The 18,296-nt window shown below is 52.4% G+C and overlaps 2 protein-coding genes across 3 annotated transcripts; one reads left to right on the top strand and one right to left on the bottom strand.

Moving 5' to 3' along the window:
• Positions 1-2,109: 2,109 nt before the first annotated feature.
• ELOVL3 (ELOVL fatty acid elongase 3) lies at positions 2,110-5,624 on the top strand. Its single transcript, XM_037064064.1, has 4 exons — positions 2,110-2,435; positions 3,388-3,519; positions 4,134-4,285; positions 4,541-5,624. Exons 1-4 carry the CDS (start codon positions 2,185-2,187, stop codon positions 4,966-4,968), a joined length of 963 nt encoding a protein of 320 aa, XP_036919959.1. The 5' UTR covers positions 2,110-2,184; the 3' UTR covers positions 4,969-5,624.
• A 20-nt stretch (positions 5,625-5,644) lies between these two features.
• On the bottom strand, positions 5,645-17,860 carry PITX3 (paired like homeodomain 3). 2 transcript variants are annotated; one of them, XM_037064067.1, is made up of 4 exons: positions 17,678-17,860; positions 7,661-7,821; positions 7,316-7,518; positions 5,645-6,828 (listed from the first exon to the last, which is right to left on the bottom strand). In XM_037064067.1, exons 2-4 carry the CDS (start codon positions 7,776-7,778, stop codon positions 6,241-6,243), a joined length of 909 nt encoding a protein of 302 aa, XP_036919962.1. In that variant the 5' UTR covers positions 7,779-7,821; positions 17,678-17,860; the 3' UTR covers positions 5,645-6,240. The 2 variants fall into 2 exon arrangements, with proteins under 2 accessions (XP_036919962.1, XP_036919961.1); XM_037064066.1 differs by having other exon boundaries at positions 7,661-7,790.
• Positions 17,861-18,296: the final 436 nt, after the last annotated feature.

The raw sequence follows: 18,296 nt of genomic DNA, 5'->3' as shown, positions 1-18,296 counted from the left end.
CCACACCAACCAGATCAGAAAGTGGTGGTTTTAAAAGTATGGTCTGGCCCCTGACTGGTGTGGCTCAGTTGGTTGGAATGTTATCCCATAGCTGAAAGCTTGTAGGTTAGATTTCTGGTCAGGGCACATACCGAGGTTGTGGTTCGATCCCTGGTCCCAGCACATACAGTCTAGGAGTGTAAGGGAGGCAACCAATCAATGCTTCTCTTTCACATTGATGTTTCTCTCTCTTCTCTCTCTAAAAGAAGCAATGAGCCCTGACTGGTGTGGCTCAGTGGATTGAGTGCCAGCCTGCAAACCAAAAGGTCGCTGGTTCAATCACCAGTCCAGGCACATGCCTGGGCTGGGGGCCAGGTCCCTGTAGGGAGTGTGTGAGAGGCAACCACACACTGACATTCCTCTCCTTCTCTTTCTCTCTCCCACTCTCTCTAAAAATAAGTAAATAAAATCTTTTTAAAAAGGAAGCAATGAAGAAATGTCATCAGGAGAGGATAAAAAAGTTAAAAGAAATATAAGTATGGTCTGGGACCAACTACTGGGTTAGAATCTCTGGGGTTGGGGCTCAGGAATCTCACAATTAGTCAGGTGTGGGAATTCTTGTCTGGCTCTAATGCAACAGAGAGAAGCACTGTATTGGAGAAGGAGGTGATGCAACCAGTGAACACAACTAAGGTAGAGGCTACTGTAACCAGGTAAGAGGTGATGAGATACAAAGGAATACAATTGAGAGTCACATAGATAGCATGGGCAGGGCTTCCCACTTGATCCTTCCGTGGACACTTGCCGAGGCCAAGGAAGCTGAGCTGGGATTCCTACCTGGGTCCTCTAGCTCCAGAGCCTCTAGGCTTTACTGCATGTAGCTGTTTATAGCCACATCTTGATTATAAATATTGTATATTTAGTTATCTTAGCGCTTGTTTTGCAAATCCCCATCTCATTGAAAACTGCCATTGAACCCTGGCTGGTGTGGCTCAATGGACTGAGCACTGGCCTGAGAGCCAAAAGGTTGCCTGTTGGATTCCCAGTCTAGGGCACATGCTTGGGTTTTGCCGGCCAGGTTCCCAGTAGGGGGCGCACAAGGGGCAACCCCATTGTGATGTTTCTCTTCCCCCCTTCCCCTCTCTAAAAATAAATAAATAAACTACTTAAAAAAAAAAAAGAAAAAGAAAACTGCCATGAAGTCTTGTAGTTCTTCCTTACTTTCATAAGACCTAGGAGAGAAATAAGCAATAGACAAGTAAGGCCTTGAAAGTTTAAAATATTATTTCTTCGGGGCTGAGTAGACAGACAAGGAAAAAGTAGGTTTGGTTAGACAAGCACAGACTGAGGGAAAGAACAGGACCCTGCCCCCCTTCGGAGCACCGTGGGACGCCGTCAGGAAACCTTAAGACAACAATCCCAGAAACCCGGAGGGTGACCCCATTTTCTCCCCAGGGTTATTACTGTGTGTCGGGCTGGAGCAGTTCAGGAATTCAGGAAATTGTAAAGAAACCACAGCAGCCTCAACAACCACCTTCCCAAACATCAACACCAATAACCTCAACAATAAAATTCATTAACATCCATTTCCCTCCCACCCACAACCTCAGATTTGAAGGAGGTAGAGGGGACTATGGGGAGCTGCTACTTCCCCGGCGTGATTCATCCTCAACCCCGGCCACGGTTTTCCAGGGTTTCAAGAAGGTGGCGGGGTAAAGCGGGTGGGGAGGGGTCCTGGGAGGACTTGCATTCTCATTTCTGGGTCAGGGCACCAAGGGCTGAGGACACCTCCACTTTCACCTCACTGCTAAGTAGGTCGGGATTAAGACAAACTAAAGCAAAGGTTGAGGTTGGCCATTCCAGGGAAAGATTAGCATGTCCGGGGACCTGGAAAGGCCATACGGGTTAAGCCAAGCAAGCGAGAATGGAGCTGTTGGGGGAGGAAAAGATGGGAACGGGCGTGTCCAGGGTCTACGATCCTCGCGCGCGCGCGCGTGTGTGTGTGTGTGTGTGTGTGTGTGTGTGTTGTGTGTGAGGATGACCAATCAGAGAGCGAACTGCGGCGGGACAGAGGCGTGTCTTGGTCGAGATTGGATCACGGCAGGGCGCAGGGAGGCGGCCGCGCACAGCCTGGGCCCGCGGCTTTGTGATTCCGCGCTATATATCGCAGCGGCGGCTGCGGGGCATGGGGTCAGTCTGCAGTGCATGTCCCCGAATCGTACGCTCCTCGCCTTGGTGCGGAGTTCCTTGGGTCCTGGGTCCATTCTGTCCCGTCCCAAGGTGCGCTGCATCCTGGGTCCCCCAACCTTTCGGCCGGCTCGCCAAGCTCCTGACCCTAGCGTCTGCAGAACGGCAGTAGGCACAGTCATGAATGTTTCAGAGAAAACGGAGGAGCTGCTCCAGCCCTACAACTTCGAGATATTAGCGGACCTAAGTCCCTTTTTGGACGAGTACTGGTGAGACCGCGGGAAGGGCCGTGCCAGGGGCCGGATCCTGATCACTGCAGTTTGGGGGGTGGGGGAGACACTGCCCGCGATGATTTCCTTCAAAAACAAAGGTATGGGGCTTTCCTGCACTGGTCCCACACCTCCGTTCTCAGAGGTGCAGGTAATGTGGCACCTCAAAGGGATTAGACCTCGAAGAAAGAAGGGGGCGGTGCGGGAAGGAAGAGAGAGGGCAGCAGTAAGAGGATGAGGTGAGGAATATGAGAGGAGACAGCAACCAAAGGTAACGAGTTTAGTGAGAAACCGTCTCTGAGGGGTGGCGTTGATTGAAACTCCCAGCCCCACCAGCCTCTAAATGATTCTTCTTTGTGTGTTGTGGCTTTGGATGGCTGGGCGCTCCCTCGCACATTGTGCTGGTGTCCGGGGACAGCCCGCCCTTCACAATTATCGTGTTGTTCGCCAAGTGTTCCATCCATCGCCCCTGCCGCGGACAAGGAGGCAAGGTCACGAGCTCTTCCAGAATTCCCCAGGCTCTCTGGCTTTGCCCAGAGACTACTCAGAGGTGTTCGTGGGCTGCGTGCGGGCTGCGGCCAGTTTGCCCCGACCCAACTGGGTGGAGGCTATGACCACACTTTTAGACCGCAGCCCTGGGTTGGTTCTAGGCACCAACCAGCAGTTATCACCCACTTCCCAGCCCCAATGAGAGGGCAATAATCACAAAATCTTTGGACACAGCCCCTGCAATGTCGTAGGTACTTTCTGTATTAACACTGTCAGGGGAGGAGTATTATTCCTTTTTACAAATAAGGAAACAGGCTCGGAGAACTAAGTAGTCTTTCCAATGTCACACAGCCAGTAAGTGGCAGGGCTAGGGCTCCAACCCAGAACACTCACTTAGATAAGTGGGCATTTCAATAACCAGCACCCACTCAAGAGCCCATCCCCTCTGCCTTCTGCCCTCCAGGGCAGTCTCATTCCCCATAGCTCTGATCTACCTACTGATCATCTTTGTGGGGCAGAACTACATGAAGTCACGGAAGGGCTTCAACCTGCAGAGGCCTCTCATCCTTTGGTCCTTTAGCCTTGCGATCTTCAGGTAAGACACTCCTTCCTCACTTATCCTGTACACCCTAGACCCTAGCTCTAGCTCTAAAAGCTTTCTAGAAATCTCAGTTGCATTGACTCCCCAAGTTGCCCCCCAGCTCTCCCTATCCCATTCTCTCAGCTCTAGCTCCCCTCCCCAGCTGTCTCTCTCCTTCCGCAGCCTCCAGCCTGACAGTTTCTGTTCTCCCCGGAGTCCTCTTGTGCTCATGGAGTCTGCGTACTTCTGACAGATTTCTTCAGACTCTAAAACCCTTTCCCAAGACCTTTCAATAACTTCCCTAGCCCCTCCTTCCCATAGTTTCTCCCCCATCAATTTCCCCCACCCTGCCACCCATCTCTTCATAGGCTTCTACGCATCCTGCGAACTCTGTCCCCTAACTCAACTTTCAGTCCCATCCTCTAGCATTCCCTGGTCCTTTCCCAGCTCTTGTCTCCTCTAGATTACTGATTGGACTTACCAGATTGGCACCAGGATCTCAGAAGTCATGACTCCCCGAAGGGTGGGAAAGTGGCAGGGCTTGGGGCAGTGCCCTGACCAGGCTGAAGGGGCAGGGTGGACTGGTGTCTGGGAATGAACTTACCCTCTTTTTCTCTGTCCCATTTCAGTATCCTGGGGGCAGTGAGGATGTGGGGCTATATGGGGGCCTTGGTACTTAGGGATAGCCTAAAGCAAACTGTGTGCTTCACCAACTTCTTAGAAGAATCCGTAGTCAAATTCTGGTCCTGCATCTTTGTTCTCAGCAAGATCATTGAACTTGGTGAGTGGCAAGACTTTGTCTCTCTGGCACCCAGTCAACAGCATCCTTCCTCAGGGGCCCCCTCACCCATCACATGGAGAGTCCCTTTCCCAGCTGTGAGGTCCTAACAACACCTCTCACCCAAGCCCCTCTTCAGATTCTCTGCCAAAAAGACACCTCTCCCAACCCTGAGAATTCCCCCTGTGCTCCCATATTCGGTGTGGAGGGTGGTCCTGACACTGGGTGGTATGCCAGCTGTAACTCCCCATCTCCCAGGAGACACAGCCTTCATCATCCTTCGTAAGCGGCCGCTCATCGTGGTGCACTGGTTCCACCACAGCACGGTGCTAGTGTTCTCGAGCTTTGGATTGAAGAACAAGGTGGCTGCAGGAGGCTGGTTCATGACCATGAACTATGGTGTGCATTCCATCATGTATACCTACTACACTCTGAAGGCTGCCAAAGTGAAGCCCCCTGGGTGGTTTCCCAAGCTCCTCACCAGCCTGCAGATCCTGCAGATGCTAATGGGGACCATTGTCGTCATCCTGGCTTACAACTGGACACAGGAACAGGGATGCCACACTACGATAGAACACTTACTCTGGTCCGTCATCATATACATGGCCTATTTCATCCTCTTTGCTCACTTCTTCTACCAAACCTACATAACGCCCAAGGTTAAAGCCAAGACCAAGAGCGAGTAAAAGTTTGGGGAAAAAAGAAGAAGCTCCAGGGTCTCTCTTCCTCAGGGCACTGAGGGGCATGGTTTAGATCTGGGAGAATGATTAGGTTGTATCCCCCAAGGTGGCAGGACGTTATAACAGACAGGAAACACAAACACTAGGAAGGGGGTGTGATCTAGTACTTTGATGTTTCTATTTTTAATGTGAGGGCCAAGCAGGCCTGGGGATCAGGCTGGGACTGAAGGATCTCCAGAGCTGAGTTATTTATGTTTATATACAGAAACCTTCCTCTTCTTGCTCTATTTTTAAATTAAATATTTCAGCAAGATTTGGGGGTTTTGACAAGTTGGGGAAAGAAGGGGTCTGCTTTGACGGGAGATGGCTGCTGGCGGTGGGATGATAAGTAGGCCGGAAGTCTAAGGATGTGGGCAAGGATGGGAGGCACACATGCAGACAATAAGAACCCTAGGCCTGGTAGGCACTTAATAAATGTCTGTTACGGATCAGAATTTTATTGCTGTTAGAGGCTCAAGCCCCTCATTGGAACAGTGAGAAATAGGTACAGAAAGGCGGAGTAACTTAATCTAAGGTCATAGGTTTCCTAAATTGCAGAAGTGACACCTGTTAGTAAGTGTTCCAGGCAAGATCTTCCAGTTATCGTCTGTGAGAACACAAGGTGGCGCCGCAGCACCAGCTTTGGCCCACGCCCGCCTAGTAGCTAGTCCTCAGGCCTTTCACACAAACACGCAAACACGCGTGCGCCCCCCTGCTCTAGGTGTCCTCGAACTTTCCCATCCTGGTGTTAGCGGCTGAGGGGCACTGAAGCCCTAGAAGTTGGGCCTTTACTGTAGAAGAAGGTGTCTTTCCTGTACACCAAGGTCTCGTTCACATGTGCGGGAGAGTGCGGGGAGAGGGCTCAACTGGAACTCTGAAACATCAGGCCTTTGACAGTCCGCGCACATTTATTTCATTTATCTTTGAAAATGATAAATTGGAAAGGAGGAGTCTGGAGAAGTCGGGGTGGGCCGAGGGTGAATTGGCCCCCGGGGAACTGGTCCCTGTTTCTGGCCTTAGTCCCAGGGACGCTAGGTCCCTGGACCGTGCGGAGGGCCCAGTCTACCCCTCTGAGCTGGGAGACGAAAGTCTCTCTCCCGAGCTGGCGCCTCCCTATCCCCAGCTACCCCACCGTCCCTCTCGGACCCGGGGCGGGATCAAGCCAGTCAAGACGACCCCAGTCCAGGGAGGCTGTGAATGATCGACCTCACCCTTGGGGATGACCGACAGGTTGGCCACTCATACGGGCCTTTCCACAGCGTACTGACACGGACTGAGGTTGGCTGCTGGGGGCGGCCCGGGTACCGTGGGGTAGCTAAAAGAGGCGTGCTGTTTGGCCTTGAGCCTCAAGCTGGCCAGACTCGAGTTACACGGGTCCCGATATACGTAGGGAGAGGAAGCGGCTGCTGCTGCAGCTGCGGCGGCTGAGGCGTAAGGGCAGGACACTGCCCCAGAGGACACTGCAGCCGAAGCCAGCCCGGGGCCCCCCCCGCCCAGGCCCTGCAGTGCCCCAGGCCCTGGCACCGTGCCTGGGGCGGCCCCGGCCGAGGGCACCATGGAGGCAGCGATGGAGCTGGGTGGTGAAAAGACGGGCTGCGAAGCCAAAGGCCCCACGTTGACGGAGTTGAAGGCAAAGGGGAAGGTCTTGGCGGCGAGCGGTGGGCCGAGCGCCTTGGGTGGCCAGTTGCCGTAAGAGTAGCCGGGGTACACCTCTTCGTAGGGCGGCACCAACCCCCCGAGAGGCGCCGTGAAGCCTCCCTTGCACAGCTCCGCCTGCTGGCTGCGCTCGCGCTTCCGCCACTTGGCGCGCCGGTTCTTGAACCACACCTGCGGGAGTGGGAGAAAAGGTTGTCAGGGCTGGGGGCCCAGCCTTCCCGGACCCGATCAGCGCGGCTGGAGGTTGCACCACCCTGATCCGGGTTCAAGCCGGGCGGCAATGAGGATACAAGATAAGGGGGCTGGAGATGGGAATGTGGGTTGCAAGGAACACACGGAGCCAGGGAGCTGAGAACAGAGGCAGTGGGCGACGAGAGGGGCTTGCAGTAGGTTGGGGCCAAGGAGGAGAGACGAAGAGAATAAGCGATAGTCTCAGGGGATGAGAAGCGCAAGTCCTGGAGTAACAGGGTGGAATGAGATAGAAAGTTGGTGGAAAGAAAGCCGTATGGGGCAGCAGTCCGGGGTCTTGGGACGTTTCGGGTCCCAGAGGATACGACAGGCAGGGCAGAAACACAGGCCGCAGATTCTGTCAGTTGCTAAGCTGCCCAAGAGAGAATGGCCGGGGCGGAGTGAGGGCTGCGGATCTGGAAGCGCGTACCCGCACTCGTGCCTCGGTGAGGTTGGTCCACACTGCGATCTCTTCGCGCGTGCTCATGTCGGGGTAACGGTTCCTCTGGAAGGTAGCCTCCAGCTCTTGCAGCTGCTGGCTGGTGAAATGTGTGCGCTGCCGCCGCTGCTTCTTCTTCAGCGAGCCGTCTTCGGGGGAGCCGCCCGGCAGGGAAGCCGAGGCCTTCTCCGAGTCTGGGGCCGGGTGGGGCAAGTCACAGGGATTCCCAGGCTGGGGTACCTTCCTTTTACAGCGGCCCCTTACTCCCACCCCGGCTCTACCCCCATTAGGGATTGAATCTTTATCTCCCCTACTCCCAGAAGGGGGCGCGCTCACCGCTGTGTTCTTGAGCCTTGCAACCGTGTTCTGGGAGTTGGGGGTGGGGAGTACCCGCATCTGACAGCGACAGGGCTGGGCTCCGGGCCTCCGCCTCGCTGAGTAGGCCGAACTCCATGGAGAGAAGACTCCGGAGGGAAGAGAAGACACAGAACAGATCCCTGGGGATAAAATCTCCAGGTTATCCGGTCCCCAGAAGTGTTTCCCCACAGGTTATCCCCTTCCTCAGCCACCACCATAAAGCTACCCCTGAGTGAGGTACCAGAGGATAGAATGGGGAAACAGCAGTCTAAGGGGGAGAAGGTGTATACGCACAGGTTTTATGCACAGATATGCACGCTAGACTTTTGTTGTTGTTGTTCACTGCTGGGCACCTAGAACTGTGCCTGTGCACAGTTGCTCCAGATATTTATTGAATTAGTGAAAACTCACACCACTGCATGCCACATGCTATACACTACATCCTCAAAAACTTCAGTTCCATCTCACACGAACACCCAGTAGCCCCACAATTTACACGTGCCCCTCAGCCAGTCACGCCTGAGATGCAGCCAGAACCTCGCCACTGAGGCAAATTTGAGTTTGAACCAGGCATGATATTTCTCCCACTAGGATAATCACTGCTGTCAATTACGAGTACTGACTGTATGCCTTTATCTCATTATCTGTCCCCTTGCAAGAATGCCTCAGCCCTGGCTGGTGTAGCTCAGTGGATTGAGCATGGGCCTGTGGACCAAGGGGTCGCCGGTTTGATTCCCGGTTAGGGCACATGCCTGGGTTGCAGGCCAGGCCCCCATTGTGGGGTGTGCAAGAGGCAACCACACATTGATGTTTCTCTCTGTCTCTTTCTCCCCTTTCCCCACTCTCTAAAAGTAAATAAATAAAATCTTTTTTTAAAAAAGAATGTCTCAATATTAAAAATATGATCACCTTTTTCAGGTGAGAAAAATGAGTCCTGAAGTAACGATTAAGGGTCACAAGCTTGTAAGTGGTGGAACTGGGATGTGAACCAGGTCTGAGAGACTCTGAATCTACTACTTGTTTCATCATTTGCTCTTCCAAATTGTGTTCTTTGGGGCCCTACCCAGAACCCCCCTTAGGCACTGAAACTCAGGACGAGCCTCAGGGATGGGACACTAGTTTGGCTGTGCTTTGGTCTGTCCCAGCCAGAGCAGCCCCGCTTTTGTCTGTTTTTGTTGTTTCGTTTTCATGCTTTCTGGAGAGGTTTCATTTGAAGAAAGGATTCCAGAATCAAAAATAAGTTAAGCCCAGGCAGGTGTGGCACAGTAGATAGAGCACCAGCCTTTGAGGCCACCCCCCCAAAACAGGGTTGTTGGATTAATTTCCCGTCAGGCACATGCATGGGTTTCAGCCCAGCCCCAAGTTGGCTCCGTGAGAGAGGCAACCAACAATCGATGTTTCTCTCCCACATGGATGTTTCTCTCCCTCTCTTTCTCCCTCCCTTCTGTCTCTCTAAAAATAAATAAATAAATAAAATCTTTTTTTTTTTTTGGTTGAAAATCACTACATATTCTGGCTTTGTCTGCTTTGTGCCTGCCCAGACACTTTTCCCACCAGTCATTGCTCCACTCTCACGCACAGCCCCTACCAGACCCACCCCAGGCAGTTGATGGGAGCTTCTAAATCCACCTTGCTACACTTACTCCCTATTCCAAACCTTGCCTGTCCTTGCCCAGGAGCCTGCTTGGGTTCCCCTTCAAGTCTCCCCTGCAGGTTTCTCTTTCCCGCTGGCTCTCCCAGGCCCCTGCTGGTAGGGGGAAGGAAAGGGGGCACTAGTGGGACTCAGGAACTCTGGATGCTTCTAGGTCAGAGAACCAGAGGAGGCTTGGGACAGAGGAGCAGTGGCAAAGGGCTGGGCGAGAGGAGTCCGTCTACGTCCCCATCAACAGAGATCTAACACAGGCTATGAAAGGTGGCGTTAATGCTGTAGACTACCCTGAAGAGAGATGTGTGTCATTTGGCTGCTCTGAATTTATTAGGAGCTTTTCTCAGGGAGGCACAGATGGGCAGTGGCCTGTATGTGCACATGGTAATGTCCCCTTCAACCAGCTCAGAGGTGACAGCTGCCCCCGACCCCCACCTCTCAAGGAAGGTTGGGATGGGGCAGAGATCAAGGTAGGAGTTGAGAAATAATCCCTGTTCTTTCCACAGGCAGAGGTCTAGTCCCAGACCTTGGACCCTTTCCTAGGGTTGAAGAGGCAGAGCTGAAAGAAATCTGGAAAGGAAGGAGAGAAGTCAGGAGAGGGGTGGGGTACTCAGCTTACCTCTCCCCTTTCAGGTCTGAGGTCACAGTCAGAGGCTTGGGGCTGGCTCAACAATGCTCCAGTGGAAGGGAGATGCCCTTGGGAGGGACCTGTGGCTGCCTTAACTAGTAGCTCTTCCCAAATATCTGGGAAGGCTTAGAACTGAGAGCTGGAAAAGGGAGTGCTCTGAAGTATCCTCTTACTTCATACCCAAGAGGTAGAAGAAGGTAAAGGGTGTCGAAAGCCTGGTGCTGGGGAAGACTAGACTTTTGGTGGTGAGCGCCCAATAGAGCATAGAGATATACTATAAAGTTGCACACCTGAAAGTTACTTGTTATTAACCAGTGTAACCCCCAGTACATGAAATAAAAAATAAAATAAAATCTTTTTTTTAAAAGATACCTTCAAAATGCAAATTGTGCCCCCAACTTCTCCAGGGGCCACAGGAGCAACACAGATGGGGAAAGAGAGAGAGTTGGGTTTGCCTGTAGGGAAAGCTAAATCCCGCCACTGCCATTCATCCTTCCTGTCTGCTTTTGCTGCAGACGTCTGATTTTCCAAACGCCCCTTCCCCCAGCATTCCATACCTGTGTCTTGGTTTCACCCTTTATTTCAGCAGAGGGAGGCAGGGTGAGGAGAGATAAGGGCCAGGGTAAAAGATGAAGCTGAGAAAGCAGAGTTCAGGCTGCGTGTTCCCAGAGACAGACAGACACACATGCAGACACACATGGGCCCCCACTCAGACAAAAGAAGCACTTGGGCTTGGAGCTAAAGGCATACAAACACATACTCTCCCACACATGTGCTCCCACATTCAAGTAGACAGACACACACTGTCACACAGTCTCCTTTCTCTGTGACAGGGACAGCTGCCTTGGCTGTTTTGGAGCCAGCCATTACCCTCCCCCTCCCCTTCCTGGCCCCTCTGAACCTCAGCTCTCAGTCCCAGGAACTAAGGACTCCGTGGGTAGGAGGAGGCCGAAGGAGCTGGCGGGGTGGTCTACAGTCAGTGGCTTCCGGGGAGAGTCTGCTCAGCTGCGTGGGGAGATGGCTGGAGAATGCTGGAGGAAGGGGATGAGGTGGAGTGGGGTGGGGGGCAAAAATCACTCCGGCCCCTTCTAGGAAAGTAATCTGGAATAGCCCAAAGAAATTAGGCTTGGAATCAAAAGATCTTGATTCATGTCCTGGCCCCCCAACTTACTAGCTATGTGTTCTTAGCAAATTACTTTTCCTCTCTGAGCATACGATTTTCATCTCTAGGAGGGACATCATAATCCTTTACATATCTACTTACAGTATTATTATAAGGTTAAAATAAAAAATAATGCGTAAAAGTGGGTAGGGGTGCAACTCTATCCAAGTATATATTTTTCTTATTCATTGAAGATATGTTTATTTGGCATCTTCTATAAGCTGGGCATTGAGTAAGTCACCAAGGATAGAGTGATAAGTACAATTGCATCCTCATCTCTGCTCTTGCTTGAGTGGTTCACCTCCCTAGACCCTGTATCTCCCAGTGAAGAATTTCTCTGGTGAATAAAGAGGTGAGTATGCCGCATTTTAAAGAGGATGCAGCCCTGGCTGGTGTAGCTCAGTGGATTGAGTACCGGCTTGTGAACCAAAGTCAGGACATTCCCAGTCGGGGCACATGCCTGGGTTGCCCGCCAGGTCCCCAGTAGGGGTGGCATGAGAGGCAACTACACATTGATGTTTCTCTCCCTCTCTTTCTCCCTCCCTTCCCCTCTCTCTAAAAATAAATAAAAATACTTTTAAAAAAGAGAGAAATAAACCTTTAAAAAAAGGGATGCAGATGTGCATTGTGAGCACTCTGTCCTGAACGTAAAGGAGAACCGAGTCAATCAGATAACAGCAAAAATGGGTAGAATAACGCAAGCTGAGAGCCATTTTGGGGGACCAAGGACTGGTAAAGGAAAGAATGAAGCCTCACGCTCCTGACTGGGTTAGTAATGGCAGACGGAGGGGATGAGGATGAGAAGGGTCTCGACTGTGAAACTGAAAAGAACACTAGAGCCAAGCAGGTGACAGGAAGACAGAGGGTGGGAGCACAGGCCTCCAGCAGACTTGCGCCCTGATAGGCTGCTCGGGCAGAGGCTGGGGGTGCCAAGTGGTTGTCTGAGCTGGAGACAGGCTGGCTGAGGATTCAGCTCCCCCAAACTGCTGGAGGTCAGGAAGCTGGGAAGTTGGGACTGAGGCCAGGGACTTCACCTCACTCAGTGGACAGGGAGAAGCAGGAAGTCTAGGAGACAAAGGTTTCGTTGATGCTGGTAGGAACTACCCGGAAGGGTCAAAGAGAGCCAAGAGATAACCATGGTGCTTCGAGAGGTGCTGCCTGTCCCACCTCCAGCCTTTCTGATACACCCTGCAGGGGATGTGTAGCCTCATTAGTGTCAGGGTGGCGATTCTAGCCCTAAGGAGAAGGGAGGGCCTACAGGTGTGCTCCGATTCAGAAGTACAGGTTAGAATTACAGGAAGCTGTCATAAGGTGCAGCAAAAACAAAATATCTGAGATACATTAAGGTAAGGAGCAGAAACTAAGAGACTATCACAGGCCAGAGAGGCCATAGTGGGGAGGCCATGGTCGCCCCGAGGGACACAAGTTCATGGCAAGAGGGCAGCTGCCATGTGTACCCACTTTTGTTCTGAAGCCAAAGCAGTAAACCAGGGCCACAGCCAGGAAGCCCCAAAGAAGTTGCAATAATAACGCCGAAGGCAGGAAGCACACATTGGAGCCAAAGTACTTTCTCTTACAGGGACAAGATAAAGAGGAAGATAAAAGGGGATGGAGTTGTGATGCTGTGGCTCAGCAAGCAGCAAGTGGCAAACAGGTGTAAACGGGGCCCTAAACCATCGGATAAACCTGAAACTGAAGTGAGGCCCCACGTGCCTTACTGAGGCTGAGCACCCAAACTGTCTGATCCCCTGAACTGCAGTGACAAATGGGAACAAATGAAGACACCTGCAGACAAGGCTTGCAACCCCAAGAGAAAACCCAAACTCTCAGGTGGAGGCAGCAATAATTTTTAAAATATATGTATTGCCCTCACTCATGTGGCTCAGTGGATTGGGTGCTGGCCTGTGAACCAAAAGATCATCGGTTCAATTCCCAGTCAGGGCACATGATGGGATTGCCAGCCAGATTCCCAGCTGGGTGTGTGTGAGAGGTGACTGTATCCCCCACACTTTCTTTCCCTCTGTTTCTGCCTCCCTTCCCCTCTCTCTAAAAAGTAAATAAATAAAATCTTAAAAAAAAGAATGTTTAAAAATGTTTATTGATTTTAGAGAGAGTAAGGCAGAGAAACATTGAAATGAGACAGAATCATTGATTGGTTGTCTCCCATACATACCCTGACTGGGATCAAACCCACAGCCTAGGTATGTGCCCTGACTGGTAATCGAATTCCCAGCCTTTCGGGATGATGCTCCAACCAACTGAGCCACACTGGCCAGGGTGGAGGCAACAATAATTTGATGCGCTTAATTCATTAAGAGGTAAATCAGGGGTCAGAGAAATGAACCTCCACACTCTTCCCTCCCTTTCTTTTTCTTTGCTTTAGCAAGTGCTAAATTCTAAGACACATCTCCAAGACTGGTAAGGCACGGACCATAAGTGCTAGGACCCTGCATCTGGGGAGGGAAACAGAGCACAGGATGAAATGATGGGCTTCATGAGCCTGGTTTTCAGATTATGGGAGATAGAGAAATGAAAGCCCATGTAAGGGTATGTTTTGGGGCTCAGAGATTGTAGCATGTAGTTGAGCTAGGAATTCTGGAGAAAGAGAAGTAACAGAGGCTTCTGAATAATGGAGCAGGATTGGAAATGAGAGGCAGGAAATGAGAGGGCAACAGGGAGCCTAGCTTGGCCAGGGTCTCAGGGTCTCAGGGCAATGCAAAATCATCAGAGAAAAATGGGTCAGGCTGGGGGAGTCTCCAATGAGGGGCAAAGGGTGGTGGTTCGGGTTTGATACATTCTAGGCTAGAGCGTCTCCAGCTTTTCCATAAAAGCAAAAAAAACAAAAAACAAAACAAAAAACCCACAAACCCACTAAGACAAGTGAGAGAAACTATCACCCTGGGAAACTAGGGGCACAACCAAAACCAGCTACCACCAGTATGAAATTTCTTTGAGATCTCCAGCCTTATGTTAAGAATTGAAGTGAATTTTGCATTATATTCCATATTTAAAGTTATTATGTTTATTTAAATATACAATTAAAGTTTTCTTTCCAAATGACAGCATAGTGCCAGGATGACAGCATAGTGCCAGGAAGAAAAATAGGCCCTGTTTCACCTGCAGTGTCCTGCTCCTCCACCCCAGCCCCCTAAAGAGAAGCATGGGTCTAAGCAGTGGGGGTCACTGGAGGCTTACAGGCAGGAGAGTGACATAAAAGCGGCATCTTTGGGACCTTTATTTGTCATTGGTGAGCAGAATAGGTTGGACAGGGAGAGACAGGAAAGGGACTCTTCGAAATCCGCACATCCCACCCCCCATCTTTTCCTTTCTCTCCCCATCACTCTGATCATGGGTCTCTGCCGGTCACCTTGAGCCAGATACTCTGAACCCCCAAGCTCAGGACCTAATGGATCTTTCAGGTTAGCTGCCATCTTCCTTCCCCACACTCTAGGGAGCATGATTTAGAGTAAATGGAGGAGAGATTTAGGTGGCTCCTTCCTTCTTTCATGCCCACCCCAGCTCAGCTTGTCTGCTTCCCCTGCCCTCCCTTCCTGGACTGGGTCTTGGGGTCCATGTCCACATCTGTGAGCAGCAGGCAGGCAGGCAGGCAGAAAACAGGTGAGCATATCTGGCCTGGCAGAAGGGTTAAGCCTGTGAGGAATGCCTTTGAACTCTACTCAGAGAGGAGCAGGGGTAATGGCTGACATCTGAAGCCTAAGGTACGTGTTCCATCCACCACTGAGAAGCTTTCTATGGCTGGATCAGTGATGCTATCTGGCCGACCTAAGACTTGAGACACCACCCATTCCAAGCAAAGATTCTACAGTTTGGGCATAATAATGGCAATAATGCTTCTTGTTTCTGTGGTGCTTTTCCATTTGCAAAGGGCTTTCATACATATGATTTCATTTAATTCTTACAACCGTGGTAAGTGGCAGAAATGACCGTCCCCATTTCAGCCCTAAGAAGATGAATTTGCCTAAGCTTACACATATTGAAGAAATTGAAGACTAGGGACTGAGCTCTTCTTCCACTTCTTGCCCCCTCCACTCCAGCAGCCATTTATGGCTCTGACACGCACTGATCCTCCCAAGCCCCGAAGGATTCCATTTCTACCTCCTGCCTCTACCTTCCTCACTCTGGAAGTTGGATGTCCACTGTGTCCCGAGTTCTAAGAGGCCCCCTCATCTCCAGTTTCAGGATTTGGGGAGCAAACAAGTCTTTCGCTTATCTATGCCTTTTATTGTTTTGTGAATTTCCCCCATCTCACTTTCCAGAGGCCTACACTTTGAAGTTTGCTCTCTCCAGCAGCCACTGGCTTCCCCTCTTGCCAGCTATTCTCTGACCCTTTTCTAGGCCCATGACATTGTCCCTTAGAGCCAGTGACTTGGATGTGCACTCAGCAACATAGTTTTATTCAAGACAGAGAGAAAGTTTTTCCTTTTGTTTCCAATCATCTTCATTATAATGCTGTTGCTTTTTGGCCTTTTTGATAAAAGCAGAACTTTGGGCTCAGGTCCTCAGGGAACCATCTGCAATGCCTTCCCTATTCCCTTCTGACTCGGAGCCTTTCATTTCACCCATAATCGTGATTTGCACAAGGTAATGGAAGCACAAGTCCCTGAAGAGGGTATCAGAATGTGGTGGGATATTGGGATTTGACTCCACATTTATCAAAAAGGGGCAAGGAACAAAAGAGCTTGAGTAACAATGTCCCAGCTGGTGATAAGCAAACTTTGAGATTGAGAAATGGAGGTGGGAGTGAGGGGAATATATATTCTATGTCACTCATGGGTGGAGGTTGAGAAAAGTTGAGACCCACTTGTTTAGATTATTTACTCATCGCTAAACACAATCACCCTGCACCTGTTCCCATGAAAATTTAGTCTCCAGGACGACTGTTTTGTTCACTAACATAGATTGGGGGAGTTCTCTCCACTCTGTTCCTTTCACCCTTACTGGGGGCTGGCTAGTTAAAGGTTAGGTGGTAACTCTCCCCCAGCTACAAGGAAAGCACACAGGGCACTTGGGTAGGGCTGAGACCTCCTTCCCAGCCAGAGCTGGGGGGCCCATAAGACTTCCTGTTGGATCCAAGTGTCTGGATTCAATGCCTCCCCGTTTCTACTTCTTCCCAGCCACTAGAGTGGTTTTCAGGTTAGTGGGGCTGAGGGAGCAAAAAGGGAAACAAGGCCACAGGGTTTGCTTTGCTAAAGGGCTGCAGTTTTCTCTTCAGGCCTGAGCTCCTGGTCTCTGCAGAGAAGGCACCTCTACCCAGGCAAGAAGTCTGCGGGTGTCTGATCAGCTGTGTTGGAATTAGGGGTTGCCTCTGAATTTATGAGGGAACTGAGGTTGACGGGCTTGTGCTGGGTGCCTTCTTGCCCTCCCATTGCTCTTTGTGGTCTATTCCTCCTTTTTCTGGTCTTGATTTCCACTAGCAGTCCTATCATCGGCTTTGTCTCTTTACATTTGGATTCTGGAAGTCCAGGTGATACTTGGATCTGGACTTCCAGATCCAAGTTAGAGAGAGAGGGAACCTCCCCCACTACCACTCCACCCCAAGGCCAGGCTGCAGTCTTTCTGTCATTCCCTGCTCCTGAGCCTCACAGCCCCTAGGTGCAGAAACAAGTTTGCAAAGTGGGATTTGAGGCAACCCACTACAGCGAACCCCACTGTACACGCAGCAGCTGGGCAGGCGCTGACGCGTAAATGGACATGCCACTCGGCCAGGGACATTCTGTCCACCGCTGCCCGACACAGCGCCTGCTCCAGAGAGACCCACCTCTCCGCCTGGACATTCTGTCCGATCCCAGCCCCGTGCACTGCGGACATTCTGTCCGATTTTGTGGCGGTCCCAGGCCGGGACCCATGAGAGCCCTGACACCCCAAGCCCGAAACGCCAGATCGGCTGTCTGGTGACTCTGGTTGCCCAGCCACTTCCCTGCGGCCCGGGCAGCGGCCATCTGACCTGGTCGCGGCCAGCCTCTCACTACAAGGCTCCTATCGCAACTGAGAAGCAGCTGAGAAGAGAAGCGTGTGCGACTAGACGCCTGCTCCTGGTCCCTCGAGTCTGAGCCCCAGCGGAGGGGAGTCGGGTGCCGACAACTGCCCTCATACTGGGCAGCCGCCGCCAGCTCCCCCCCCCCCCCCCCCCCCCCCCCCCCCCCNCTCCCCCCCCCCCCCCCCCACTGTTCAGGCCCTCAGTAACCCGGTTAGCTCCCTGCCTGCCTGCCCCTCGAGCCCTCGGATTCCAGGGTGCTTTCTGGTAATGGTTTCCCGGCTCTTTACTCCCTGCTTCGCGGAGCCCCTGTCCTGGCTTCATGTCCCCGGTTTCCCTCCGGTGCCTCTGAGTCTCCCTTTTTTCTGTAGCCCTACTTCTGACGCTGAATTTCCCTTTCCCTAAGTCCTGGCCCTGGGTCTGCAAACCGCTCTCGCAGTCTCGACCCGTCCCCCAGGCACCGTTCCCTAGTTTAGCGGACCCAAGTCCCGTTTTAGGGACCCTTAAAACTAGCCATGGCCCCTTGGCCCCTTGAGCTCCTGTCCCCCGCAGGGTCAAGCACTCACAGTGAGTCCAGCAGCAAGCAGACTCCTGGCAGCGGCGGCAGCGGCAGCGGCCGCAGTCTGGAGGGCAGGCAGGGGCCAGTGGCCGGGCACCCGGCCGGAGTGGGGGCCGCCCCCCTGCGCCCAGGCCGCCGCTCCGCTAGGACGCTCCCGGACTAGCTGAGGGAGTGAGCCTCGCCGCGAACTGCCACCCGTCTCCTGCGCCCATTCACTTTATGGCAAGCCCAGGGCGCCCCCAGCCCGCAGCGTTGAGCCTCGCCCGTGGGGCCCCGCCCCCTTCCAGCTGCGCTTCCCGGGCTCCACCCTTTCCAGCTGTGAATCTTCAGGTACCGCCTTCTGGGGTGGAGTCCGGCTAGCGCACTGCCAAGAACCCCGCCCCCTGACCAATCGGAGGGTCTTCTCAGTAACAAGGACACGCCTCTCCCCACGTGGCTGAAAGCGCGCTCCAGCAAAAATGCTTTGGGAGAGCCAGACAGGACAACGTAGGGTAGACTGTGCAACCCGACCGAGCTCCGACCCTCCAGTGGAGAGGTGGGGCTAGGCCGCCACCCCGAGAGAAGTGGAGCGGTGCCGGGGATAGGGCTGCCGGGGTGCCAGGTGGGAGGGCGCACGGGCCGAGAGA

This window comes from Sturnira hondurensis, unplaced genomic scaffold, assembly GCF_014824575.4.
Source record: "Sturnira hondurensis isolate 20B ecotype Veracruz unplaced genomic scaffold, ASM1482457v3 Scaffold0014854, whole genome shotgun sequence".
Lineage (NCBI taxonomy): Eukaryota > Metazoa > Chordata > Mammalia > Chiroptera > Phyllostomidae > Sturnira > Sturnira hondurensis.
This window is presented reverse-complemented; position numbering and strand designations above follow the sequence as displayed.